This window comes from Nannospalax galili, unplaced genomic scaffold (genome assembly GCF_000622305.1).
Source record: "Nannospalax galili isolate Female #2095 unplaced genomic scaffold, S.galili_v1.0 scaffold2150, whole genome shotgun sequence".
NCBI classification, from domain to species: Eukaryota; Metazoa; Chordata; class Mammalia; order Rodentia; family Spalacidae; genus Nannospalax; species Nannospalax galili.
In genome coordinates this window covers 66656-93707 of record NW_008328002.1, presented here as the reverse complement: position 1 = coordinate 93707, position 27052 = coordinate 66656, and the positions used below count along the sequence as shown (strand labels likewise).

The 27052-nt window shown below is 40.8% G+C and overlaps 1 protein-coding gene across 1 annotated transcript in view; it reads left to right on the top strand.

Annotated features, from left to right (window-relative positions):
* The window catches only part of Mpp4 (membrane palmitoylated protein 4), a 46000-nt gene that overhangs the window by 14032 nt on the left and 4916 nt on the right, over window positions 1-27052 (top strand). The window contains 11 exon segments of the mRNA XM_017800297.1: window positions 1359-1555; window positions 3588-3652; window positions 5875-5892; window positions 12102-12140; window positions 14687-14707; window positions 17153-17167; window positions 19608-19649; window positions 21749-21919; window positions 23239-23319; window positions 25509-25602; window positions 25973-26081. Coding sequence (XP_017655786.1) covers window positions 1359-1555; window positions 3588-3652; window positions 5875-5892; window positions 12102-12140; window positions 14687-14707; window positions 17153-17167; window positions 19608-19649; window positions 21749-21919; window positions 23239-23319; window positions 25509-25602; window positions 25973-26081 — 852 coding nt within the window.

Sequence of the window (27052 nt, the reverse complement as noted above, 5' to 3'; positions counted from 1 at the left end):
TTCTCCTATGGTCCTACCTCTCTTGAGCTCCTTCTTTCCCTTTATCCGCTATATATTTAAAAACATTTAAATATTTAAAAAATTTTATCATTTAAAATTTTATGTGTATGAGTGTATTGCCTGCATGTATGTACATGCACCTGTGCATGCAATGCCCACAGAGGCCAGAAGAGGGCATCTGATCCCCTGGAACTGGAGTTACAAATGGTTGTTAGCTGCCATATGGGTTCTGGGAACTGAACTTGGGTCCTCTGTAAGAGCATCCAGTGCCCTTAACCACTGAGTAGTCTCTCCAGTCCCTACTTTACAGAGAGAGAGAGAGAGAGAGAGAGAGAGAAACAGAGACAGAGAGACAGACACGATGAGTTTCATTATCATTGTTAACAGGAACACAGGCACTTTACTTTTCCTTCCCCATCATTCATTAACTGTGTATAAATTCTGAGGAGGGGTTGGGGCCCCATGATCCTCTCCCCCTTCTGTGACAGGATGTTGACAAGCCTGATCATGTGCAGGTAATCATAGTCACTGTGAGTTTGAGTGTAACAGCCACATTATGCTGTAAGTCAGTGTTTCACACCTCTCCTCCCACTTCCTCTAGCTCTTACATTATTTCTATTTCTTCTACAGTGTCCTCTGAGTCTTGGAGTGGATAATATAGGTGTCCCATTTATGGCTATTTATTCAACAGTCATCTATTCTTAGTGCTTTGACCAGTTATCTATCTCTGCAGGAACTACTGACCAGTGCAAAAAGAAACTTTTCTGACCAAAGCTGACAGCATCACTAATCTTTGGACATAAGCATAGTGACTGAGAAGGCAATTTGAAAAGGCGCATCATACCCATTTAGCAAAATATCAGCGGTAGCTTTCCCACTAGGGCTTAGGACTTCCTCAGTCACAGGCTTTTGACTAGGTTTACAGTACCAAATGTTAAGTCCCTACTATGGAGTGAGCATCCAATCCAACCAGAAAGTGGTTGGTTACACCAGCACAGACTTGCTGCTATTGCACCAATGAGCTCATCTTGCCTTATTGGTGAGTGTTATTACACACAGTATCCACAGCTAAGTAAGACTGTTGATGACAATTCTTCCCCAACAGCCTGCATAGCACTTCTAGTACTATGAGAGCTAGCCAGCAGGGAGGACGTTTCCAGCCCAGCTACAGGCTGATTTCTTTATGTCCTGTGCCAACACATTTTTTTTCATGATATTTAGTTTAGGGGAGCAACTCTCTTTCATGGTTAGGGTAGAAAAGGAAGAGTAGTAGTTAGAGAAGTGAAGCAATGGTTTTAAGTTGTGATGGCCCCTGCGTAAGAGTTATTTTAACAGCACCATTATGCACCTGCTGTCAGGTTCACATTCATGCCATGATTGATTACTGGCCCCAGGAGGATCCTGACATCCCCTGAATGGACGCTGGCTTGCCCTTTCAGAAAGGGGACATTCTACAGATTGTGGACCAGAATGATGCCCTCTGGTGGCAGGCCTGGAAAATCGCAGACCTAGCTACCTGTGCTGGGCTAATCCCTTCTAACCAATTTATGAAGAGGTAAGGGAGGTCAGTCACTCTTGGCATCAGAATTGGGCCATAGAAAATGCTTGGAGCAACAGGTTTCTGTCAGTGAGGCTAACATGAGATAAAGAAACAAGCAGATGGATGAACATGCATGCCCTAGTTTATTAACCAAAATGTCAATTTATTGATAGACTTTTAGCCTCTTAAATACTAAGGGGATCAGAATAATCACATCAGCTAGAAAAGATAGAAAAGTGCTTGAGAGATTAAATTAAAATTTAAAATTGCTATAGTCTGAATATTTTGACCCAATCCCCCATTTGTGTAGTAAAATGTAATCCCCAGGGCAGTAGCATTGAAAGGTGAAGCCTTCAAAGGTGAGGCAGACCCTCATGAATGGAATCAGTGCCATCATATAAAAGAACCCCAGGAGAGAGGCTCATTTGCCTCTTTTACTATGTGAAGACACAGCTAGAAGGTGGGATCTATGACTCAGACAGTCTTATGAAATACCAAATCTGCTGGCCTTAAACTTCCCAGTCTCTAGGACTATGGGAAATAAATTTCTATTACTTAAGACCACATAGTTTACAGCATCTCATTGGAGCAGCCTAAACATAAAGACCAAAAGGTACTAATTGTTCAAGGAGAGCTGGTCCTCACCTAATGCTGGGGAAGTTTGTTGATAAGAGCACTAAGGGAGTAGGTAAAGATGAAAGGGATAGGAGGTCCAAGGCTCAGTCAATGTCAGAGATCAAGAAGAAAAAGAAAGATAAAGGAGACAGAGAAGGAGCAATGGATGAGGTAGGTTGAATGTCCATACTGCACTGGACCCTGACAGGTACTGTGAGAGGACTGAGAATTGCCAGTTGGATTTGACAGTATGGAGGGCATGGGTGATCTGATCTTGATAACAGTTTCAGTAGAGAGATGAGGCCCAAATCCTTGTTAGATTTGCATCTGAAGAAGTGACAATACACATGGAAAATTCTTTGGGACATTTTGGCATAAATAAAAGCAGAGCAAAAGCTAGATAAGAAAGTGAAGGGACATCAGAGTTTTCAGATGGGGTGAGTAGAGCTAGTGGGACCATTTAGAAAGAAGCAACAGGAGACAGCATTGAGAACTGCAGTTGATGTCCTTGAGCAGACAGACAGACAGATGACAAAGATCTGATTTAGTGTTTACAGAGCAGGGTTAGCTTGATAGAGGAGCACAATCAGTCCAACCACAGGAACAGTAATAGGAGGGAAGGCAGGATATGTGGGCACAATGGAGGGTAGCGATGTGGTGGAGGTCATGGAAGTTCTTAGTGAATGCAGAGCATAAGCTGGGAGTAAGGTGGGCACGGAGGCACAGGGAGGGAGAGGAGAAAGCTGGAAAGAGTGCAGGAGAGTAGAGAGCTAGGTCAATGGAGTATGATCTTCATTAAGGGCCCACTTAAGGTTAAAGTTGGATCTGGGGTACATCTGTTAGCTTTCTGGGGATGAAGCAGAGGGTTGGATTTAACAGCAAATCAAGAGAGGGACAAGGGAGTGGCCGACCATAGCATTTAGGTTGTTGAGGGGGGAGATCGGGAAAGGAAGCAAGTGAGGAACTGTGAAAAGTAAAATTAATGTATTACAACCCCAACAGATTATTGTCACAATTGTAGATGGGCAGTGTTGGCTGGAAAAAGAGGGTGAGAAATTAAAATTATGGAGAAATGGCAGATCTTGGTGGTGCACAGCTGGGACACAGCAGTGGGAGGCAGTGGCAGAGGGAGGTGGAAGGGAAAGCCTTCGAATAAAAAGAGCTCATTGAGAGCATGGGAGCAGCCAGGAAGGATGGTGGATGACATTCCAAGCAGGGACTTTTAAGGAAAAGGGAGAATGTTCTGTAAATATCAGTGAGAATCCTGGACAACCCTGCCCTAGACCCAATGGAATAGGGCTATGTGCCACAACTGTGCTGGATCCAGATGACACGGCCCCATCTTTATCTCTTCTGACATCTGTGCTGTTTAGCCTTCCAGGGAGAACCCATGCCACAGAGGTCAGCCAATCACTGCTTTCTTTCTGCCTAGGAAGCAGCAGCAATTCTGGTGGTCTCAGCTGTACCAGCCTCACACCTGCCTCAAATCCACCAGATGTGGGGAGGGGTGCCTCAGACCCAGCACATGCATTCAGGAATGCTGCTCCCTTTCTCCTACGGCTGGCTTCCTGACCAAGAGAAGATTTGAAATGTCCCCACTGTCCTCAGATAATCTCCTCAGCAGCCAGCCACCTGAAATCAGACCACAGGAATTCATTTCTCTGAATTTAAAAGAATTTTCAGATGATAAAAAGACAAACGTTCTTCTGTTGGTGATTGCTTGACCCTGACTTGAAGTCCTAAGACTTCTGCAGCTCCGGAGGTGTGATACCTGAATTGGATGCCCATGGCTGTGTGACTACACAGTATTTCTTCTTTCTTCTCTTCTCTTTTCTCTTCTCTCCTCCCCTCCCCTCCTTTTTCCTCCCCACTTCCCCTCCCCTCCCTCCCTCCCTTCCTGTGCCTTGGATGACTAAATATAAGACTGAGTTGTTGTTTAAGAAATGCAATGTAATCGTTATACAACCTTGTTCACTAGACAGGAGGGGCACAGTTAGCAAGTAGATTCTTTGTAGTATGTGCTTGTGAACTACTTATGGCCTTAATAAAGGCTATTGGCACTGGGAGACAGTAGCCAAGGTAGGATGGCAGATAAGAGAAGCAAGCTGGAGCCTGCTGGGCAGCACCTTCAGAACTGACCCTCAGGCAGGCCCAGGAGACCAACCAGGACCTGGAATTAAAGGAGTGGAGGGAGGGAATACAGGGAGAAGGGAAAGGCTCAGAGGAGACACAAAGTAGACCATGGACAGCGACACCAGTTTCACAGATTTGCCTACGGCATGCCTTGTTCTTTATTATTTTTCATTTTTCCAAGCCAAAAAATTAAAATTTCTTTTAATTTTATATTGAAAAAATATCACAACTACCACAAAGCCTTTTTTTGTTTTGAGACAGTGCCTGACGAAGCCCAGGTTGGCCTCTAACTGGATGTGCGCCACAGGATGATGGGATTATCGGTGTGCATGACTATACCTGGCTTACAAAGACATTTTTGAAGGATGAGCCAAAAAATTAAAATTTCTTTTAATTTTATATTGAAAAAATATCACAACTACCACAAAGCCTTTTTTGTTTTGAGACAGTGCCTGACGAAGCCCAGGTTGGCCTCTAACTGGATGTGCGCCACAGGATGATGGGATTATCGGTGTGCATGACTATACCTGGCTTACAAAGACATTTTTGAAGGATGAAAAAGTTCATACAAGGCCTTCTCACCAACACTATCTTCAGTTCCCTTTCAGTTATGGACACATATGGTTACACCAACAGCTGCAATTATCACGTTTTTCTTTTTTAAATTTCTTTCTCAGAAGCATTTTCACATCAGAATCGTCCTAGTGATGTTTTCTTTACATCATCTAGGTTTTGAAAAATTTTTAACCAACCTAGACTAATTTTTTAATTTACTTTTCTATTTCGTTTATCAAAGGAACATGGAGATGCTGTTAATTTCTTGTCAGTATCTGATGGCTGACATGAAGTTTGCTTGTGTACCCTAAATGCAGTTTGCATTTCTGGAAGTCCATATTGAAAGTGGTTTGTCCGGCCTTGTTAATATCAGAGCACATCCCTGAGTCTGGGAACCCCAGAGCTGGAGTCACTGACCTAGAGTCACCTTTGATAAGGAATGTTTCTGGTGGAGCCAGATCACTTCAAGATAGTAATAGATATCTCTGTCATACTTGATGCTGTGATAAATATGATTGTCCTCTTCTTAAATCTTAGCATGGAAAACAAATCTCATGGAAAAGCTACTAGTTAACAGACAATTTAATTAATCAAGTTAAAACAATCTAGACCTGTATTAGATTGAAGATGATTAGTGAAAAGTTGTTTACTGCGGATGCATTCGTCATCATCCCTATTTCTTGTTCTCTCCCCCTTCTTTTCTCCTTCCTTCCCCCTCTCCTTCTTCTCCTTCCCGCTCCCTTCCTAGATTTGAGTTCCTAAAATATAATGCCCTAACTCAGACATAAAAGCACAATCTTAATAGAGCTCAGTGCGAAGGCAGGTGGTATGTTTGACAAAAGTAGATCCCCATTTCCAGCCAGTCTCAGAAATCTATTTGTTTCTGAGTGGTGATCACTCAGTATCTCTATGACTCGCCAGAATACTAACTGTAATGCTGACACTTCACTTTTCTTATTGTAAGCTAATCTGAAACACAAGAACATGAACTGATGTGCTTTTCCTCCCCTGCTTCATTTGTCTGTATCCAGGGATTTCTATGGAGGAAGGTAAGATGCAGAAGTCAGAAAAAAATTAAAAAAAGACACCTCATCTCCAAAGACTCCTAGAACTTTCCTCTAGTTTAAAATTTTTGTTTCAGCTCATTTCAACTACATGAAGGTATTACATATCTGATCATGTGTTAGCATAAAAGTGTGATTATTCTGACACTGAGAAATCAAGGAAAGGGAAGTGATGTTTATGCGTATATTCAGAGTCTGACAGAGCACACAGTCAGAACTCAGTGAGAGCTATGTAGTTCAGCAGGAGTTTGGTTTCAACTGTTTTTGTTTTCTTAAATTTTTATCTATGTGTATGTGTGTGTGTGTCTGTGTGAGTGTACGCCACATGTATGCAAGTGTGTATGGAGGCCAGAAGCTAGAGTTGAATGCTCTGGAACTGGAGTTACAGGTGGTTGTGAGATGCCTGATGTGGGTGTCAGGTCATCTGGAAGAGCAGCAAGTGTTCTTAACTGATGAGCCATCTTTTCAGCCCTAAACTGTTTTTATACAAATTGGAATTTCATAACATTGTAAAGAAATTCATCACTATTCTCACAGATGAAAAATTGAGATTCAGAAAAAGAGAATGGTTGTCAGAAGTGGTAAACAAGTAGTCTGGTGACTCCAGCTTCCATTTGGAGGGCCCTGTGTTAGGGATAAATGGGACCTCCAGGGATTACCTTTCCGCTTCTTCATGTTGCCATCTGAATGTTCATGTTGCCATCTGAATGTTATACTATGAAACACACACACACACACACACACACACACACACACACGGAAAATGTCTCTTTGCAGAGAGAAAAAAGAGCAAGATAATCTTCTTAGCCACATTTCAGTTGTAAAAATGCAAAGTTCTGAGACCTGTAGGGTGTAACTTTTAAACACTGATCTATACATGGGCTGCAGCTGACACCTCCCAAAGTCATGAACAGTGTGTGACACAGGCAGATGATGGCAGAAATGGGACCAGAAGAAGGTGGATAGGAGGTAGACACAAGATACCTCCTACGTTGTCTACCCAGAGCCATGTCATAGGCTGTACCAGTGAAGTTATGAAAGATACTCTGGGTATGGTTCATGGGGAGGGCTGGCACTTGACTTGGTGGTGGCTGATCAGTCCACTGTCTTAGCATGGGATGACCTAATGAGTATCACATTTTCTCTTGGTTCTGGAAGCTGGAAGTCTAGGACCAAGGTTCCAGCAGATTAGTTTCTGACCAAGTTTCTCTTGCTGGCCTTTGGATGGCTCCCTTCCCGCCAGGAGCTCACATGTCTTTCTTTGGTACATGCCTGAAGGAAAAAATGGCTGGTGCTCTTCTGCTTTTTACAGAGCCTTTGGTCCTATCAGGTTAAGGTCTCAGCCTTCTGACCTCATTAATCCTTAATTATATCTTAAAGACCCATCTCTAAATATAGTCAAGTCATATTGGAGTTTTGATGTGTGGATACTGAGGGCATACAATTTAGTCTATTCCTTGGCTGATGACATGGAATATCTGATTTGGGATGAACAAAGCAAGGGGCCTTGCCCTAGACCACAGAATCATATGTCGGGAGAGCCAGGGCTCCTTGTGCTGTGACTCAAGTCTTGACTGGTTTCTGAACTCCAATCTGCAAAATGAGGATGGTTATTGTAGTTTTTGCTTTTCTTTTAAAACATGGTCTAGTTATATCATGAGAATTAATGAATGTACTGTGTTATAATCTGGAAAATAATCTCTAAATCAGAAGAAGGGATTGAATGACCATTTCATTTGTGTTTCTGGCCCCTATTTCCATGAAACAGTGTTATTTTATAAAATTTTTCATATTTCCTTTAAAAAATTAATGAATGGTGTATTTTAAAGAGATAGTAATGTGTCTTTTCTTAAGTTTTTACAATATATATTTTATTTATTTAAATTTTATTTTATGTGTATGGGTATATTGCCTGCATGTATGTAAGTGCACCTGTTTTGTACAATGCCCACAGAAGCCAGAAGAGGATATCGGATCCCCCTGAACTAGAGTTGTGGATGGTTAGTCACCATGTAGGTGCTAGGACTTGAACTCGGGTCCTCTGCAAAGGCAGCTAATGCTCCTAACTGCTGAGCCATCTCTCCAGTCCCCCCTTTTTTAAAGAGAGGGTCTCCCTGTTGCCCTTGCTGACCTGGACCTTGTTGTGTAGACCACGCTGGCCTCATCTCACAAAGATTTGCCTGCCTCTGCCTCCTGAGTGCTGAGATTAAAGGCTTGCGCCATCAAGCTGCACTATGTCTTTATAATACAGCTTCATTGATGCAAAAAGTTTGAAGACAGAGTTCTGCTGTGTCATACATTCTGGCCTCAAACTCTCTGGTTTCCTGTGTCAACTTCCCAAGTGCTGAGACTACAGGCTTATGCCACTATGCCAGCAATATTATAGCTTATTAAACAGGCTGTACTTTGTACTTTTGAGTATGTATAGACTTATTTGTTAAACCATGATTTGATGAGCACATGGGAAGTGCTAGGTACAAGATGTATAGTGCCAACAGAAAAATAACTTTAGAATATGTATTCAAATAAGCTATTTTGATATTCAAAGAAAGACTCAATAAATAATAATTTATCATTTACTACTATGTGCAAGGTAATATAATAAGCTCTCTAGAATATGTAAAAGCTAGGAAAACATTCATACCTTCCAAGAACAGTCACAGAGAGAAAGGTAAATATCCAAACCGTCCTTTTATAAACTAGAGAGGATGTGAAGAGCTCAGAACCACAGGAGGAAAATGCTATGGAGGTTCAGAGCAAGGATATTCACTTTGCTTGATGTTTGAACATGCCTGGAAACACAGCAGGCACAAGGAATAGAGTAAGCTAAGGAACAGAGGAAGAACCACAGGTTGATTCTAATGTAGAATGAGAGATAGGGAGGGGAGAAGTGGGCCTTCCAAGTGGTGTTCAGATCCCACAATAGAGGATTTGAATGTTAGGATAGATCATCTTTTTTTTTTCCTTTTTTTTTGGCTAGTTTATGACAACCAGAAAAGGGTTACTTACAAAGACATGGTCATCCATGGGCCCTGTTTTTACATCTTGGCTAAGCTTTGAGATCTGCCACCCACCAGCGGCCCACCAGCAGCCTGCCAACTATCCCTGTACCCAGTTCCCCCAAATGGCAATTCCCCTTTTTCCCCAGTGTCCTTAGCACTTCCCAGCACCCTTGGCTTCTGTCTTTAGACCCTCCCCCTCAGGACTGATTGGGTGGGAGGAGTGACTGTCTCAGAGAACACACCTCCCCAATACTCCACCCCTTCCTTCAGCTCTCACAATCTTTCCACCAATCTTCTGCAAGAATCCTTGAGCCTTGGAGGGGGTGACAGATGCAGGACAATCTTTCTTTTATTGTGGTGAGATATTGAACTCCTGGGCCTCCCCATCATCAGTTTTCAAGACATGGTTGTTGATCCATCTCAGTGGTGTCTTCCCTACTATAAAGACAAATGGAAAGAAGCAGACATATCTAAACAAACATGGGTATAAACACAAATGCCTAGACAATGCCCCAGCAGGTGTACCATATTTATTGAACAGAATACTTGCAGCAGCTTCCCCACTGGAGCCTATAGCCTTCTCTGACACAGGGGGTTGGCCTGGTCTACAGCACCAGATATGTGTTCCATCCCTAGAAGCTGGCCTTAGCCAATTAGGAATAGTCAATTGTGCATATGTTAGTAGAGCCATTATTGCACCAGCAGGCATTGCTTGACATGTCAATAGTGTGCAGCACACAGAGTCCATTGTTGAGCAGAATCATAGGGGATCCTTCTCCCCCAACCATCTGCATAGTGCCTTCTGGCACTATGAAAGCCATTCATCCAGTGGCATGGAGTTTTCAGCTTAGTCTCAGCTCTATCTCTCCTTCTCTCATGCTCACATCATGAGTGTTTTCAGCAACGTGGCCTTACCAACCTTTTCTGGTGTACAACCAACATTAGTGGCAAGAGCCTTGGTTACTTTAAGGACCTTTAGGATCTCTCTGGACAATAGCTCATAGAGGGGCAACCCACCCTGTAATTTTTTTCTTAACAGTTGTACAGTTTTGGGAGCCTCTGTTTTTATTTTTATGCAGGATTAGGTGTTGTAGGCTTTTCCTAACCATCCTGGTGGATATCACTTGTGTTTTACCCAACCATAAAGCTCCCAAGAATCTTACTGCTATAGTTGGCCTTTGTTTCTTCAGGTATACTTGATATCTTTCAAATGGATTTCACATCTGTAAAACACTCAGAGGTTAACACCATATATTAAACCAATCATAGACAAGGTCTAATGTAGCGTGGAAAGGGTGCATAGCCTGTGGCCAAGATATCTTTATATCACAATGGCTAGTAATTTAAGAAATATTTTATTTATCATTTTCACTTTATGTGTATGAGTATATTGCTGCATGTATGTGAGTGCACCCATGTCATGCAATGCCACAGAGGTCAGAAGATGGCATCGAATTCCCCTGGAACTGGATTTAAGGACCGTTTGTAGCCGCCATGTGGGTGCTGGGAATTGAACCTGGGTCCTCTGTAAGGGCAGTCAGTGCTCTTAACTGCTGAGCCATCTCTCCAACCCCAGGATAAATCATCTTTAAAGCTACATTCTTGAGCTGGGAATGTAGCTCAGTTGCTAGAGTGCTTGCCTAACACACACAAAGCCTTGGGCTCAATCGCTAGCACTCCATGAACCAGGCATGATGGTACACATCTGTAATCCCAGCACTCAGGAGGTGGAAGCAGGAGGATCAAAAGTTCATAGTCAACCTCAGCTATATAGCTTGTCTGGGATGCATAAGACCCTGTGCCAATAATTAAGAAAAGTTATAGTCTCATCTATATCCCTCTGCTACAAGTAAAAATAGTTAACATTAACGGAACACTTACAGGTTCCAGAGCTCTTCATGCATTCTCAGTGAATCCTGCCTTACACAGCAAGCATTATTACTGTCCCATTTACAAATGGAGAACTAAGGCTTAGAGATTACTAATTTCCCTAGCATTGAAGAAAATCTAATTCTGTTGGGATATGGTGGCACACACTTTTAATTCCAGTACTCAGGAGGCAGAGGCAGGTAGATCTCTGTAAGACTGAGGTCAACCTGGTCTACATAGAGAATTCCAGGTCAGCTGAGGCTACAGGGAGACCCTGTATCAAAACAAACAAACAAACAAACAAACAAACAAAAAACAGAAAAGAAAACCCAATGCTTTTTAAAAAATTATTTTTAATTTAAAATTTGACAATTTCATACATGTATACAATATACTGTGAACATGTTCACTCTGCTACCCTCCCTTATTCCCTTCCCACTCCAAAGACTCCTCCTTTCCAATGAGTCTTATTTTCATGTCTTATTTTTGTGTGTAGGTCTTGTGCAGGTAGCCATAGCTACTGTGTGTGCATCATCACACCAACCATATCGTGTCCAGAAGATAGCATCCCATAGGACTCCTCCCCATTCTCCCACTCTTACAAACTTTCTACCTGCTTTCCTGGGATGTTCCCTGGGTTTTGGAGGGGTCATATAGATGTCCTGTTTATAGCTGATCATTCAAATAGTCATTTGACCTGTTGTGAGTCTCTGTATTAACTATTGACCACTGCAGGAATAAAAAGCTTCTCTGGCCAGTATTGTAGCAGTCTAAAGGTAGAAATATAAACACTTAGAAGGCAGTTTGGCTGCATATTTAGTTGGTTTAGTGTCAGCAGTAAGCTCTACCCTAGAGCCTGTGATATCACCAGCCATAGGTTTTCTCCCAGGTTTTCAGTACCAGGTGTGTATTTTTTCCTATGGAGTGGGCCTCAGATCCAATCAGAATGCTATTGGTTATACCCCAAACAGTTATGCCACTATTGCACCTGTGGGACCATCTTGCCTGGCAGATCAGTATTGTAGTACTCAGGCTCCAGAGCTAGGAAAGACCATTGATGGCTTTCCTCCCCCAGCAGCCTGCATAACACCTTCTGGCACTATAAATGGTAGCCAATACTTCTTAAGTGGTAACCATGTTATGTTCTATTGCCTTTTATAACATATACTTTTATCTGATATGATAGAATTCATTCCATCTCTTCAAGCGAGCAATAGTTCTAATATTGTAAGGTTGTTTGAATTTCATTGACATAGTCTCTACATGGAAGCTTTTGTGGACACAGCTTAAGTTCTGATTCCCTTTTTCTATGCTCTTTTGTAGAAGATGACATGAAGATTGACTAGAAGTGTGTGGAAGCAGGTAACACTTCTTCCTGATTGATTTCCACTGACGAAATATGAAGCGCCTCAGCATTAGATGACCTAAAGCAGAGGTGCTAAAGGGCTACCGGCTCCTCCTCTGGAACACACTTGTGAAATGAGCTCTGGTCCTGTGCTCTCACTGTGGGTCTACACTTGGAAAGAGAAGCATAGCTCAGGGAGTAATTCCAAAGCAGCATCTTGGAAATTAGTTCAAGAATACAGTTGGTATTTCAGATGCTTGGATGCCTAGAATGCCTGTGCTCTTTGTAGCACCAAATATTTAAAGAGAAAAATATACTTTTCCTATTGTTTACTAACAATCTTCTGGTAGATTCTAGTAAAGGCAAATAGTAGCAGGTTCCAAAACTTTGTGAAATAAATGAAAGCCTTTTATATATCTATACATAATGGGTTTTGTAAATTATTAATTTTTTTCTGCAATTTAGTATTGGTATTAAGATCAACTCAAGGGGCTGGAGCGATGGCTCAGTTAAGAGCGCTCATAGTTCTTGAAGAAGACCCAGGTTTGAATCCCAGTACCAACATGGCAGCTAACAGCCATTTATAACTCCAGTTCCGGGGATCTGTCCGCCACAGGCACTGCAAGACACAAGTGCAGTTACACACATGCAGGCATAGAGCTCACACACAGAAAATAAAAATAATTAAAAATTTTAAAAAAATCAGCTCAAAGAATCACTAGGGTTTTTGTTAGGACACTAGTTGGAGAGGCATTAGTCTGACAAGTGAATTTTGTCTTTGGTTCTGTTCTTTTGAGGTAGGCTGTCACTCTATGGCCCAGGATGGCCTGGCACTCACTATTTAGACTAGGCTAGCCTCTTACTTTCAGCAGTTCTCCTGAGTCAGCCTCCTGAGTGCTGGAATTACAGGTATGAATCACCATGCCCAGCTTTGATGGGTGAATTTGTCTTGGCTTTATGGGCTATTCCAGTGTTTAGAAATAAAATATTTGGAAGATTATACACACATACATACACACACACACACACACACACACACACATATATAATTTCCCAGGACAATTGCAGAGTAATGCCGACACTGTTTATTTTACCAGATTCCACATTCTAGTTTTATTTTTAAACTTGTAGTACTATTCATTTCCTTTCTAAAATTTAAATTAAAAATTAATTAGGTAACATATTCACATATTCTTTAAAAAAAATCCACAAGAGCATACTCAGTGAACAGTGCCTTCTTTTCCCTGTTTCCCTGCTTGATTTTCCTTTTTAAAAATATTTATTTATTTATTTATTTATTTATTTATATTTATTTGTATGTGTGTGTGTATACATGTTTAGGGGGACACACATGTTCCACAGCACTCATGTGGAAGCCATAGGACAACTTTATGAAGTCAGTTCAGTTCTTTCAGTCCTCTCCTTCCTCCTCAAAGTGGGTTCTAGGGATCAAACGCAGGTTGCCAGGCTTTTGCAGCAAGTACCTTTACCTACTTAGCCATCTCACCAACCCTCCATTTTTTTGAATCGATGTTCCCAGTTTCTGTAGTATCCCTCCAGACATACCCTTTGCAAATAAAAGCAATGATCCACATTCTTTTCTCTGCCTTCCCTTCCACCTTTTCCCAAAAACATAAATGCTCAGACCCTTTATCCACATACTGCAAGCACTCTTTTGTTCCTGGCTTTCTAACTGTATCTTGAAGATGATTCTGTCTTACATGGGAGACTCCTCATGTTTTTTAACAGCTTCCTGTTTTTCCATCAGAAGCAGTGTTACAACAAATAACTTTATAAACATGTCATTCCACATATGCGAGTACACCTTAGCTGCAGCATCACCTGATTCACAGAGGCCTGATGGGGAACGCTGCTGTACATTTCAAATTGTCTTCTGAATAAATTCTAGTTTCTTAATCCTTAAATTCCTTTTAAAAAGATAACAAGAGACTGGCAGGATGACTCAACAGGTTAAAATGCTTGCCACATGTCCTCTGATCTCCACGCCATGGCGCATACCGCCCACACTCACACATATCTATCACACACATAGAAACACACTAATAAATTTAAAAATTTTTTAAATTTTAAAAAGATAACAAGATTTGTTTTAACTAGTGAGGGAATTGGTTTATCTCATCTTTCTTGATCACTTGAATAATCCTACTCAAGACAGCCAGCTGTATGCTAATTCCTCTCGCCACACTCCCATGGTTAAAGGGCCCCAGCTCTGCAGGAAAGGTACATCCCTCTGCATTGATGAGTCCTGTCACAGCCAGGCTGTGACACATTCAACAGTCTGTAGGTGTTTCCTATGCAAGCCCCTTTCCTTTTATTTATTTGTCTTATGCTCCTGCTGCATTCCTGATTGTTGTCACAGCCCTATATCTCATGAAAGGCATTGCTTATGCCATAGAGATAACATGGACTTGACCTTGACCTAGGAAGAACATTTTAAAGGTAGGGTAGGGGCAGAAACATAGACCAGGCTGCTAAAATGTAGACTCAGTATGGATAGCAATGTAATGATGTTTTTACTTTTCACTTCCACTGAAAACCACAGATGAAGAAACTTTTGAACCTGGTAGGTGAAAGAGTATTCAGTACTAATTTCTCAATGTGTATTCTGTATTTTGATATAATTTAAACATTTAGAAGTATGACATAACAACTGTTTAAGTGAGACTATAAGGAATAACAATGAAAAACCATGTGAGATCATATGTTCATTTGCTTCACCGCAGTGACCATTTTATTATCCATGTGGATCCCCAAACATGTTACAGACTTCAGATATAAATAATGAAATATATTTAAAAAAACAAATAAACACTATATCTATTCATGAGATATTGTAAATTTCACTTAACTAGCTGCTTCCCTGAGGGCCAGTGCTGCCCCTATGGAGGCATTTGGAGCTCTGTAGGGCAGTCTTTGTCCCATATAACGGGAGTATTTCCATCCTTTAACTGGTGGGAACAGGAATGCCAATGTCCTGCAGGGTATGTGACCATCCTGCACAACGAAGGGTTATTTCTAGACCCACATAGCTTCCCACTAGATAGTAGCAAATGCAGGTACAAATAAGCAGCTCCTTAATGCATAAGAGTATTGTGAGTTTTTATAAACCATAATGTTTAGAAAGCAGTGACTCAGGAAGCTGGGGAGATAGCTCCATGTATGAAGTGCTTGCCATACAAGCAGGAGGACCTGAGTTTGTATCCTCAGAACCCATGTAAAGCCAGTAGTCCACAGCTGTAACCCCAGTGTTCCTAGGGTGAGATAGGAGGCTGATACAAAAGACATAAATTATTTCATTTTAATTCTTATTTTATACTACAGTTAAAACGTTGTGGCAATCTTTTAAAATTAATGCGTGGTAGATTGTGTCTTCTATGAATTCATTTCATAAGAATAGAGAGGTTGTTATAAGTATTCATTGTAAAAGGATAGCATTAAGACAGATGGAGCTAGGAACCATTTGAATTATTTACTTACCATTTATGTTGTTTCTAATTTCCTATTCTCCATGAGATGGTTAGCCCATTTGAGATAATTTAATTGTCTATATTTGGTTCAGTGTTTATGGTTGACTTCATTTTTAATCATATTATATTAATCCTTATTTTTGTTCTGTTCACCTAATCATTTTGCTGGAAAATGCTCTGAGGCTCTGGGTATTTGCAGAGTCTGTGAAAGGAGAGGCAGTGTTGTGGATTGGATACACAGTACACCGGAGTCACGTGGTCGAGTACAAACTGTGTCACTTACTCACTGTGGGCTCTGTGGCCCTTAACCTCTTTGACCTTTAGGTTCCATAGCTTTAAAATAAGCAATACTCTACATAAGAAAAGTGCCCAGAACAGACCCCAACATACAGTAAGCACTACACTAGTGTTGGCTGATGTCATGATTATGAAATCTTGTTTCTTAGGGGTGACTAGCACCTGATTCCTTAAGACCAGCCCTGCAGAGGGAAGTATGCAGGTGTCCTTGCCTACTGTAAAGCACCCCATTGGAAGGTCTTTTATTTGTGAGTGAGAACTGTCAAGAATATTTTGAACTGCTCCTTAGGAGCTCAATCAAGGAGCAGTTGGCACCCACTGGCATATTTTCTTTTTTTTGTCTTTTTGAGGCAGGGTCTCCCTATAGCCCCCAGATGACCTGGAACTCACTATGTAGATCAGGTTGGCCTTGAACTCACATAGATCCTCCTGCCTCTGCCTCCTGAGTGCTGAAATTAAAGGCATGTGCCACGGCACCTGGCCTCCACTGGCATATTTTCTAAGTAGATAACCCTCGGCAGTCATTCATGATACTTGTTCTTGTTACTAGGACAACTTAGTGAGTAATTATGGCTCTTTAGTTTCTGTCTCTGCCTCTCAATGAAGTCTAATGTGGCCTTCTCAAATATCCCCAGGAGGTGGTGAAATAGTCTATTAACTAGAAAAACCATTTAACAACAACAGAAAATTCAACCATTTCAACATGTCTAGATAACAACAAGCAATCCTCTAACAATTTGCTTTGTGGTTAGATCCCTCTGTCTTCAAAGGGCCAGCTGGAGTTGAAAATGTGTGTGTATTAGACCAGCCTGTGCCAAGGATACTCTGCTAGACTGCTGCAGAGTCTGCCCCACCTGCCTAACATCCTTCTGTCACTTCCTCTCCTTCCAAGGGATGTATCAGTACAGCCTGTGGGAAAGGAAAGAGAAGGCTCAAATCCATTGCCTTTCTACTTTCTTTCAAGCACCATTTAATGCCAATCAGTAGTCTTTACAGATAAACATCCTCAGAGTGAATTTTGATACAATGACTTTCAGAAAAAAAATTACTGCCCACAGCAGCAGTGTCAGATCAAATGAGTTTCTGAGACCCCAAGTGTGTGTTTTATTTGCCTTGCCAAGCTACAACTTTTGCTAATGATGGCATGAATGCCTTGCTATGTCATTTTTCCTTATTTGATGGTTAACTTGATCTTCTCAAAGCTTAATTTTTTTCCTTTCTCCCATACTTGATCAAATATCCAGAGGAACTTGCAGAAGGTAATTGTTCATTTTGATTTCCTGGATAAACCACTTAGAGCCACGTTCAAGGCCTTTTACTGCCACCAAGTGAATGCCTGGCAAAGTAACTGTTAAGATTGAAGACATGGCATTTTAAGAGTCAAATCAGTGACTAAATATTCAATGTTATAGAAACACTGAGTTTCATGAACATCATGAAACATCATGAATGATGAAAGAAATTAAGCTTTATGAATCTGTACTTTAGTGAATATTTCCTTATAAACTTATTGACATATCTCGGGAAAATGTGCTTAAGTACTAGAAAATGGAATTGATATTGGTGTTTTCTTTGTATTTGAAAACGCATGCTTAAAGTCAAGTATGGGGGCATATATCTGTAATCTCAGTACTTGGGAGATGGAAGCAGGAGAATTAGGAAGTCAAGGTCATCCTTAGCTGTATAGAAAATTTTAGGCCAATCTAGGCTACATGAGACATTGTCACAACAAACAAAACAAAACAATTCTTAAAAATAAGGTTAAGGAAAGAAAGTTGTATATGTCAGGTCATCTGTGAACAAATGCTCATTGTATGTGACATCAATGATGGCTACAGAGCTGTTTAAATAACAAGGGGTTTAAGTACAAAGTAACTTGACACTGTTATTTTTGTAAACTTTTCTAGAGTTTATAGCCATTTTTCTGAGTTGCTAGTAGAAGCAGGAGCAAGAGTCTAGAGTGGCTCTAAATGCTACGGGACACTGTTTACTTTGCTGCACTTCACGGGTTCCTGGCTGTTTAGGAACAACTGGCCACCATAGAGCAAGTACTAATTTTATATGGAATGAACCATTGTTTAAGGGAAAAAATAAAAACTTAGGTCTAGCAAAAGCATTTGTTTTAGTTTTCTTCCCTGTTGCTGTGAAAAAACACCCTCACAAAAGAAACTTCAAGGAGAGTTTATTCAGCCTACAATTCCAGGTTATAGACTGTCACTGTGGAGAAGTCAGGCAGGAACACGAAGTGGCTAGTCACATCTGCAGTCAAGAGCAGAGAAGGAATGCGTGTGCTCAGCTCACTTTTTCCACTCTTTAAAAATATTTTATTTATTATTTTTATGTGTATGAGTGTATTGCCTGCATGAGTGTATGGCCTGTAAGTATACCCATGTTGTGCAATGCCCGAGGAGGTCAGAAGAAGTCGTTGGATTCTCCTGGAGTTATAGACGGTTGTTAGCCACCATGTGGGTGTTGGAAATCAAACTCAGGTCCTCTGCAAGAGCAGTCAGTGCTCTCAACCATTGAGCTATCTCTCCAGCCCCGCTGTTTCCACTCTTACACAGTCCAGGACTCAAACCCAGGGAATAGTGCTGCTCACAATGGGTGGGTCTTCCCACCTCCATTAAGGTAATGAAGACAACACCACCCAGCCCCCGGATAGGCCCACAGTCCAACCTGATCCAGAAAATTCCTTATTGAGACTCCCTTCCCAAATGATTCTAGCTTGTATCAAGTTGACAATTAAAACTAAGCATCACAGCATTGCTACAGAACCTGCAGGAACACTATCTTCAAGAGAAAGCCAACACCAACTGGTTTTGTCTTTTTTGTAAAATCAGTATTCTCTGAATATGTTTAAATGTATACCAAGTTTTATACAGTTTTACTATAACTCAGCATCTTTGTTGTTGCTTTTTTTTTTTTCTGTCTGTTTTGAGACAGAATCTCCCTGTAGTCCCAGCTGACTTGGAACTCACTATGTAGACCAGGCTGGCCTCAATCTCAGGGATCCATTTGCGTCTGCCTCCCAAGTGGTGGGACTAAAGGCATGCACTACCATGCCCAGCTTCAGAATCTTTTTTTTCAGTAAGTTCTCAACATGTAGCTCAGGCTGGCCACAAAGTTGTGGTTCTCAGGTTTCAGCTTCCTGAGTGTTTGGCTTATAGTTGTGTTCCACCATGTCTAGCTTCTTTCTACAACGTCAATCAAGCCTAAAATAGCTTCCTGTTCTCAGTCATCCTAGACAAAATACATTGAGTGCAATGCTAAAGTTCTGAAGAGCACATCTCTGTGGGTTATTATGTAAGAATAATAGGACAGAGCCAGCGAGATGGCTCAGCTAGTAACAGTGCTTGCTGTGCAAGTCTGGCATCCTGAGTTCAATCCCTGGAATCCAAGTAAAGGTGGAGGAGAAAACTGATCCACAAAATTGTCCTCTAACCTCCACATGCACACACACACACACACACACACACACACACACACACACATACACACAGAGTAATATAAATAAATTTTCAAGAAGAATGATAGGATGGGAAATGTAGAGAACAATCTGATGAGTACTCAAGGATAATGTCAGCTGGGCTGCCACCTCCTGAAAGTGCCACTTGAAAATCAGAAGATGATTCCATGTATTTGTTCTCAGTAACCCTGTCTTTGCCTTCACATAATCTCCCACCATTGTCTATGTTCCAGATAAGGAGGAATTTGTTGGCGCTGGGCAGAAATTCTTTATCGGTAGGTGATATTAGTAAGAGGTGAGTCTTTGTTGTTTTTCAGTAATAGTCATGTTCTTCTGATGCCCTGCCAAAAGCTGCTTTGCTGATGGACACGTCCAGCTTGTTTCTTTGTTCTAACTTCCCTCTCTCTGGTTTTTCTTGTGCCAGCTTCCCTCCATCAGCTTTTTTTTGGTCAATGATCTGATCTATTGATTACTTGTTGTTATTCATCTGATTTCACTGAGTATCTCTTAACTATTTGTCAAACATATATCCACTCATTTTATTCCAGACTATTCTACAACCTATCTAGCTTACCCTAAAGAGAGAAATTTCCTGGCTATTAAAGTAATCTTTTCTGGCCACATTTCTGTAACCCATCATCTGGGCAGTGCTCTCTAAAGGAGGAGGTCTTTCTGATTCAAAACACTATGGACCCCCTTCATCTGGAGGCAGGGGAGAGCTGTTGAGCTGCAGTCTAGAAGCTAGAATGTTGTCCCCAAGCCTCAGTGGACTTTGGGAAAATTGGAGGCATTAAGACACAAGGGGTATCCTTCTGCCTTACTTCTAGAATCAGCCTAGAAACTTTTAGGTAAGGCTGAGAAAACTAAGCAAACTAAGCAGCTTCACAAAGGTGAAAAAAAAAAAAAAGATTTTGAGCAGGTCAGGAGGGCATCTGTGCAGGGGACTGTGGTGGCCTGTAGGTGGTCAAGGCTGGAGGAGAGAGGGGACAGCTGCTATCTATACCCTTTGACACCCCACAACCTCCACCAAGGTGCCTTCCAGTTCAGGTGCTGTTGTGTGATATAAAAAGTGTATTTTGGCCGGGCATGGTGGCGCACGCCTTTAATCCCAGCACTCGGGAGGCAGAGGTAGGCGGATCTCTGTGAGTTCAAGGCCAGCCTGGTCTACATAGTGAGTTCCAGGACAGCTGGGGCTACAGAGAGACCCTGTCTTAAAAAGACCAAAAAAAAAAAAGTGTATTTCAGACAATTCTTGCTGTCTGAGAAGGGAGCTCATCTTAGGAGGGGAAAGCTACAGTGAATCCTATTGTTTAGCATTTACAGTGCAGGCACTGGCAGGAAATCATGGTTTTCAGTATAGATAAACAAAAATTTATACATGCACACACAGTTTACAATATAAAAAAACATAAAGTTATACATTCATATATAGTTTTTAGCTCTACCTTTTGAGAGTACCTGCAAACAGCTATAAAATAGCAAAAAGCCCTTTGATTCAATGGACAGGTGACATTCTAAGAATTCAGACAGAAATCATGATTAAGAGGCCCCAACTTTGCTGATGATCATACCACCCGAAGCAACCACCTAAGCTGTCTGCATCACAGTGTACCCATCTGAAAAATGTGAATGATAAGACTACTCCAGTGTTTCCACCCTGCCCCAGCTACAATCCTCACTCCCTCAGACCACTGCAGTAGGTTCCTAACTGCTCTCCCTGAGGCTACACTTCCCTTCCTTACAGTTGTATGCTCTCCATGGCAACAAGAGGAATGCTTCAGAAACCTAGACCAGGTCACATACATCCTGTCTTCCTATTGTCCCAAGGTGTCTCATCACACTGATAACTGCCCAGCGCATCACTGAGGCCCTGTGTGATCTGGCTCTGGCCCCTTCCTCAGCCCTCAGGTTCCTATTGCTCACAGCCCTGCAGCTACTGCAGGCTACTTTGCCCTTCTTCAAAGGCTCCAAGTGCAGCTGGTGATCTCTGCCTTTGAATTTGCTGTTCCTGCAGCCTGGCTTGCTCTATCCTGCAGATGACGCTTATGCATTCTGGCACCTGCTCATTGCTAGCTTTTCAGATCTTTTAACTGAATAGTCCATCCTTAAAAAACACCTGTCACTCTGTCCAGTCACCCTTTTTCTGAGCATTTATTTTTGTTGTTATTGCTTATTTTTGTGTTTCCTCCATGAACTGTAAATTTTACAAGAAAATAGCTTCGATTAGTTGATTACTGTATCCCCAGCACCTAGCATAAGCCCTGGTAGATGCTGGATGCCATTGACACATATCTCTTGGGACATCTGCCTCTTGAAACAAGAAGTATCTGTCCTGCCCTGCCTCTTAAGTTCTGTGTATTTCCTCCCTTCCCAGCCGGTTTCCACCGTAGCATGCGCCTCTGTCGCAGGAAGTCTCACCTCAGTCAGAGGCACACCAGCATGTGCTGCACTGGCAGCTGTTCCAGTCCAGGGGGTGCCCCTTATGAAGAGGTAGTGAGGTACCAGCGACACCCAACAGACAGGTACTGCATCATAGTGCTCGTGGGTGTGTTCCAACTCATGCTGTCTCTTCTCAGCCCTGGGAGGTTGTCCTAGGTTTACTGTCTTGTGTTGAGGGGAGTAGTAAAAGTAGAATTCTTCCAGACCTTCACGTAAACACTTTTTAAAAAGCCTGCTTATGTCAGGCCTTTAATCCTAGCTCTTGGGAGGTAAAGGAGGTGGATCTCTGTGGGTTCGAGGCCAGCCTGGTCTACATAGCAAGTTCCAAAGCCAACTGGGGCTACATAGTGAGGCCCTGTCTCAAAACAAAAAGACTGTTTATATGTGTGTTTACATGTTTATATGAAAGCTGTCAAAGGTAAGCTTCCTTTGCCTTCTCCCTTCATTTCACCTCCTTCTCATCTCCTTTGATCTACAATTGAATATAATGAATAATAACTTGTGTATTAACAAGCTGTAATAAGGTTATAACCGAGATATTTTTTTTTTGCCTGTTTACAGTTTTGTCTCGAAGCATGGCTAATGTATCCCAGACTGCATCGTTAGTCCATATTAGGAAAACTATAGATCAAAGACCATTTCTCTAAGAAGTCATTTCCTTTAGAAAAATGTCTAGATCTTCTAGACTGTATCTTTGGCACTAAAGAACAGGGCAAATACTGGGCTGGGGTCACCTAGTTTTGTGGTCAAGATCTCTGCAAAGTTTGCTCTCTGGAGCAGTAGAAAATTATGACTTACTGTCATTGTGACTTGTTAGCTGTGATTAGGACAGGTCTCTACAGAACAGAACATGCCTGGCAGCCAGCCTAGCTATATCATTTGTAGAACTGATTGCAAAATGAAAATGCAAGACCCTGTGTTCAAAAATCATGGCTTTCCAGGTGGACTAGCAGAGCATTAATCTAAGTATAATGTCCTTCAAGTGTGGGCTCTGTATAACTGAGCAAGCTCCCTGCCCATGATGTCAGCTCTACCTCTAATTGGACAAGATGTTACTTACGCAGTCACTTATCAGAAACGTGCCTCTGAATTCTGTTTGTTACAGCACCTATGGCTGACAAGACTGCTTTCTGATTGTGACTTGGTAGAGACTCTATTAAGAAGAAAGAGTATGTTTCATATCTGAAGCAAGACAAGCAAAGTCGCAGAGCATTCAACAGTTTTCTTGGGTGGCAGATTCCTATGAATGTTGTACATCTCTTTTATAAATGCCATTCAGGAAAATTCTCAAGGTTTTTCTGGGCTTGTTCTGTTTTATGAAAAAAAAATATTACATAATTTCCCTGACAACATTTGCTGAAGGCATGATTTTACTACATAATCCTAGTTATCTACAGCTAATGATTTGTGACTTTCTGTGTTCAGGACCTTCTGGGGTTGGAGTCAATGAACTGAGAAGACAACTTATTGAATTTAATCCCAGCCGTTTTCAAAGTGCTGTGCCACATATGTTAATATTTCTTTCATAGTGGTTCATATTTTGGTAAAATTTTGTCTTCAAGTGTACTGATGCCACTCAACTATATCCTATCAGATTTGTTGTAAAAGTATAAGAGCTAATTCTTAAGTATGCTAACTATATTTGCTTACTGGCATAAAATATGATTCTTCTTTTCCTTTTTAAAGTAGAGGTCAGAGGACAACTTGTGGGAGTTGGTTCTCACCTTTTATCATTTTTCTAGGGATTGGACTCAGGTCATAAGGCTTTGAGAAAGTACCTCTCTACCTGCTGAGCCATCCTTTTTTTGGTAGTCATATATATGGCATTTCAGGATAACAGGTATTTAGTAATAATGACCAAAATTTATTTAGTGCTTATTTTATTTCTGGCATTGGGCTTGGCATTATTTTTATCTCAAGTTCTAAATATAAATTTATGAGTATGATTTTCACATTCATGTTGCTTTTTAAATCATATGTTCTTATTTCTTTTTACTTATGGCTCCTTTACCTTTGCTAAGATCCTTGTTTACCACTGCCTCCAACTACTAAGACATAGTCTTCCAGATTTTTCTCTATTGCCCTTGTATTTTTAAGCTTAAGACATTGGAAGACTGCAATTCTAAAAAATATTATTATGTGTTTCTACAAGGACCAAATATCCAATAAATAGCTTTTAAAAATCATGCAGAAACATACTTTATTGTAAAAATAGATACGACTTAAAATAGGATTCCTAATTTAAAGAATATATTATTATAAAAATGTAATTAATAGCCCACAGATTCCAAGGAAGTTAAAGTTTTGTCTGAGGCACTAAGAGGGAAATCTGTAAAGGAGGGATGTTAGAAGTAAAACATCTAAAGTACATAGGTGAATCCTAAGTGCGTAGATAGCTATTATTCAAAAATGGAAAGATTGCACATATTTTGCTTTTTGAAATCAAGTGAACAGTTTTGAACTTGAATAGATACCTTGGGTTATGCATGAATTCATAGATTTTTAACCTAGCTTACGAAATGTCAATCCAACAGAAGTCATTCTAGGTTACATATACATAATTACTCTCTCTTGGGAGCTTTAGGCTTTACTAGTTTTGTTTTTCCTCAGTAGGAAGCTGTAGGAAAAAATGAAAAAATGACCCCAAGATGACATTTATTCTTTGAGCCCTTTCAAAGGCTCTGTTCCTCCTTTCATCACTGAGGTCCTGTTTCAAGCTTCCTACTTGCCATTTTCATTTATCATCAGGTGTTGATCTATTTCCTCCTTAAACTTTGCCAAATGCAAGTAGAATTTTTTTATAAGGGGAATTTGTTGTAACACAGAATAAGGGATTAACATTGCAGCACGTAGGATACAGAGTTGGAACTGTGTATTCTTCTAACATAACACCTGGAATACAGTATATGTATACTGTATACTAAATACACTTAGTATATGTGTTAGTTGAATAAATAGAGGAATATATAATAAATAAATCACTTTTAGGTATTTGGTGAACTTGTGTGTTCTCTACAGATGCTATTTAAATTGAAGTCTAAATTAAAATGGCCACATCAAAGAATCAAATTGAATCTGGATTGATCAGTTTTCCCCCTTTTATTGTCTCCAAAGCTAATCACTCCTCTTATATGGGTATTAATGCATCTGGGCAAGGCTACAGAATGCCATGGACTTTATTTTAGATTTGAGACAATCTGGTGTAGTTAAAAATATTAGTGTTGGAAGAAGCATTAGTCTTATGAATGAGCAAGTTAGTTACTCTTGAAAAGTTTCAGGTAAACTTGCTAGTTAAATATGGATAATAACATTTCACCTATCTCTGAGTGTGGTAGATGAAAGGAGATAATCAGAAATGCACTATATAAACAGAAGGTATTGTTGGAATTGCTATGTGGGAGTACATAGGCGTCTTAGAGTTGCATATAATTCAGTATTACCTGCTCTGAAAATAACATCAGGTGTTCCCTAGGGGCTCCTTATCCTAATGTTTATAACATGTCTTTTTCACACTATGAGCATCAATAAAGTTTTATTGATTGGTGGATATGAGAACTGTTCCTCTTTTTGGTTCTAGCATTTTATCTGTTTATATGTTCATTTATTTCAGTTGAGCATTTCTATACAAGTGCACATTTAGTAACAAATCAAAATATTTTGAGGATTCTGAAAATTTCCATTCTCTTTTTTGGTAGATACCACTTGTTCCCCAAAGAGTTACAAAATGGATGGGTGGGAGTATCATTATGTGTCAAAGGAAACCTTTGAAATTCTCATGCATAGTCACAGGTAAGGTTCAGAAGCCAATTCTCACCTCTGGTTATTTGACACTCAGTTGTCCATTTTTATGCATTATCCAAAGTTCTTGGCAATAATTCATCATCTCTAAAAGGTTAAGCAAGGAAATCTGCACTGAGGGACTAGTTCACCAACTCATCAGTTTTGGAAAAGGAATAGAATTGAGCTGCGAGCTTTAGAGGGTTTGAGAAAGTAGGTAAGTCCTTGGTTTCCTGATGTTTTCCTCCTGGTGAAGATCCACTCATTCTTTTTGTGCTGGCAAAGTCTACATATTCAAATTCAATTCTTTTGGAGTTTTCAGTCATATAATTACTAATATTTTCCTTGTGGAAAACTTGCTTCCTTTGTCTCACTTTTATAGGATGCTGGAGCACGGTAAGTACAAAGGCCACCTATATGGAACTAGTGTGGATGCTGTTCATGCAGTCCTTGATGAAGAAAAGATCTGTGTCATGGACTTAGAGCCTCAGGTGGGTCTATGGTCAAATATGTCCTACAATATGTTATTTATATATTATATATTACATCTGGTGAGTCACCTATCCTCTTGATCAAGGAGGCCGTGGAACCCCACCAGATGGACTTGAACCAGTGTCCAGTCTACAAAAAGGAGGGTCAACACAGACCTCCATGCTTCCAAGCGAAGCCAGCCATGGTTGAGGAGGACCTTTGACTTATCTTCACATAGACGGAACTGGTAAAAGAATGGAGCCGGGGCTCCCCCCAAGCCCATGTTACCCCTGAGGAACAGATCCTCAAGTGACTTTAAGAGTAAAAATAAATTGGTTTATCTGGGCCAATTGTAGTGTCTTAAACACCCAAAAGGAAAGTATAACCAAAGATTAATGGGGTCAATAAAAATTTTAAGAGTCCATATGTATGGCTAAAGTCTACATAACAAGAAACAATACCAGACAGGAGATACCTTCCTTTGAGTTATTGGCCAGGGTGCCCCAAAAGACTCCCAGACTGTAAACCAGCATAGAACTGGGAAAATAAACAGCAGACCCCAATTTTATCTAAAGAAATATTGACAACTGATTGCTGCTAGATGAGGAACAGCTGATCTTCCTAAAACAAGGATCTCTAGATACGCTGACTAGATTCAGCAGACAGATAAGCACTGGGGAATGGCTGAGGGTGCCGACAACACAGTGGACAGTAACAGGGAATGCAGAGTATATGGGCTCAGTGTGTGGGAGGGGGAAGGCTATGGGAGGGTACCATTTGGGAAGTGGGTATATAGATGAATAAGATTGTGTGGGATGTTCTGTATGATATACACACCAAAAAAACAAATAAAAAAGACTTATTTGAGGAGGAAGCATAAAAATTTACTTCATGTTAAATAGTAGAGGTGATAAACATTATCAGTGAAATCTACCTGATGACTTTATATCCATACTCAGGTACTAAGGATCCGAGTGTAACTGACTGTGAC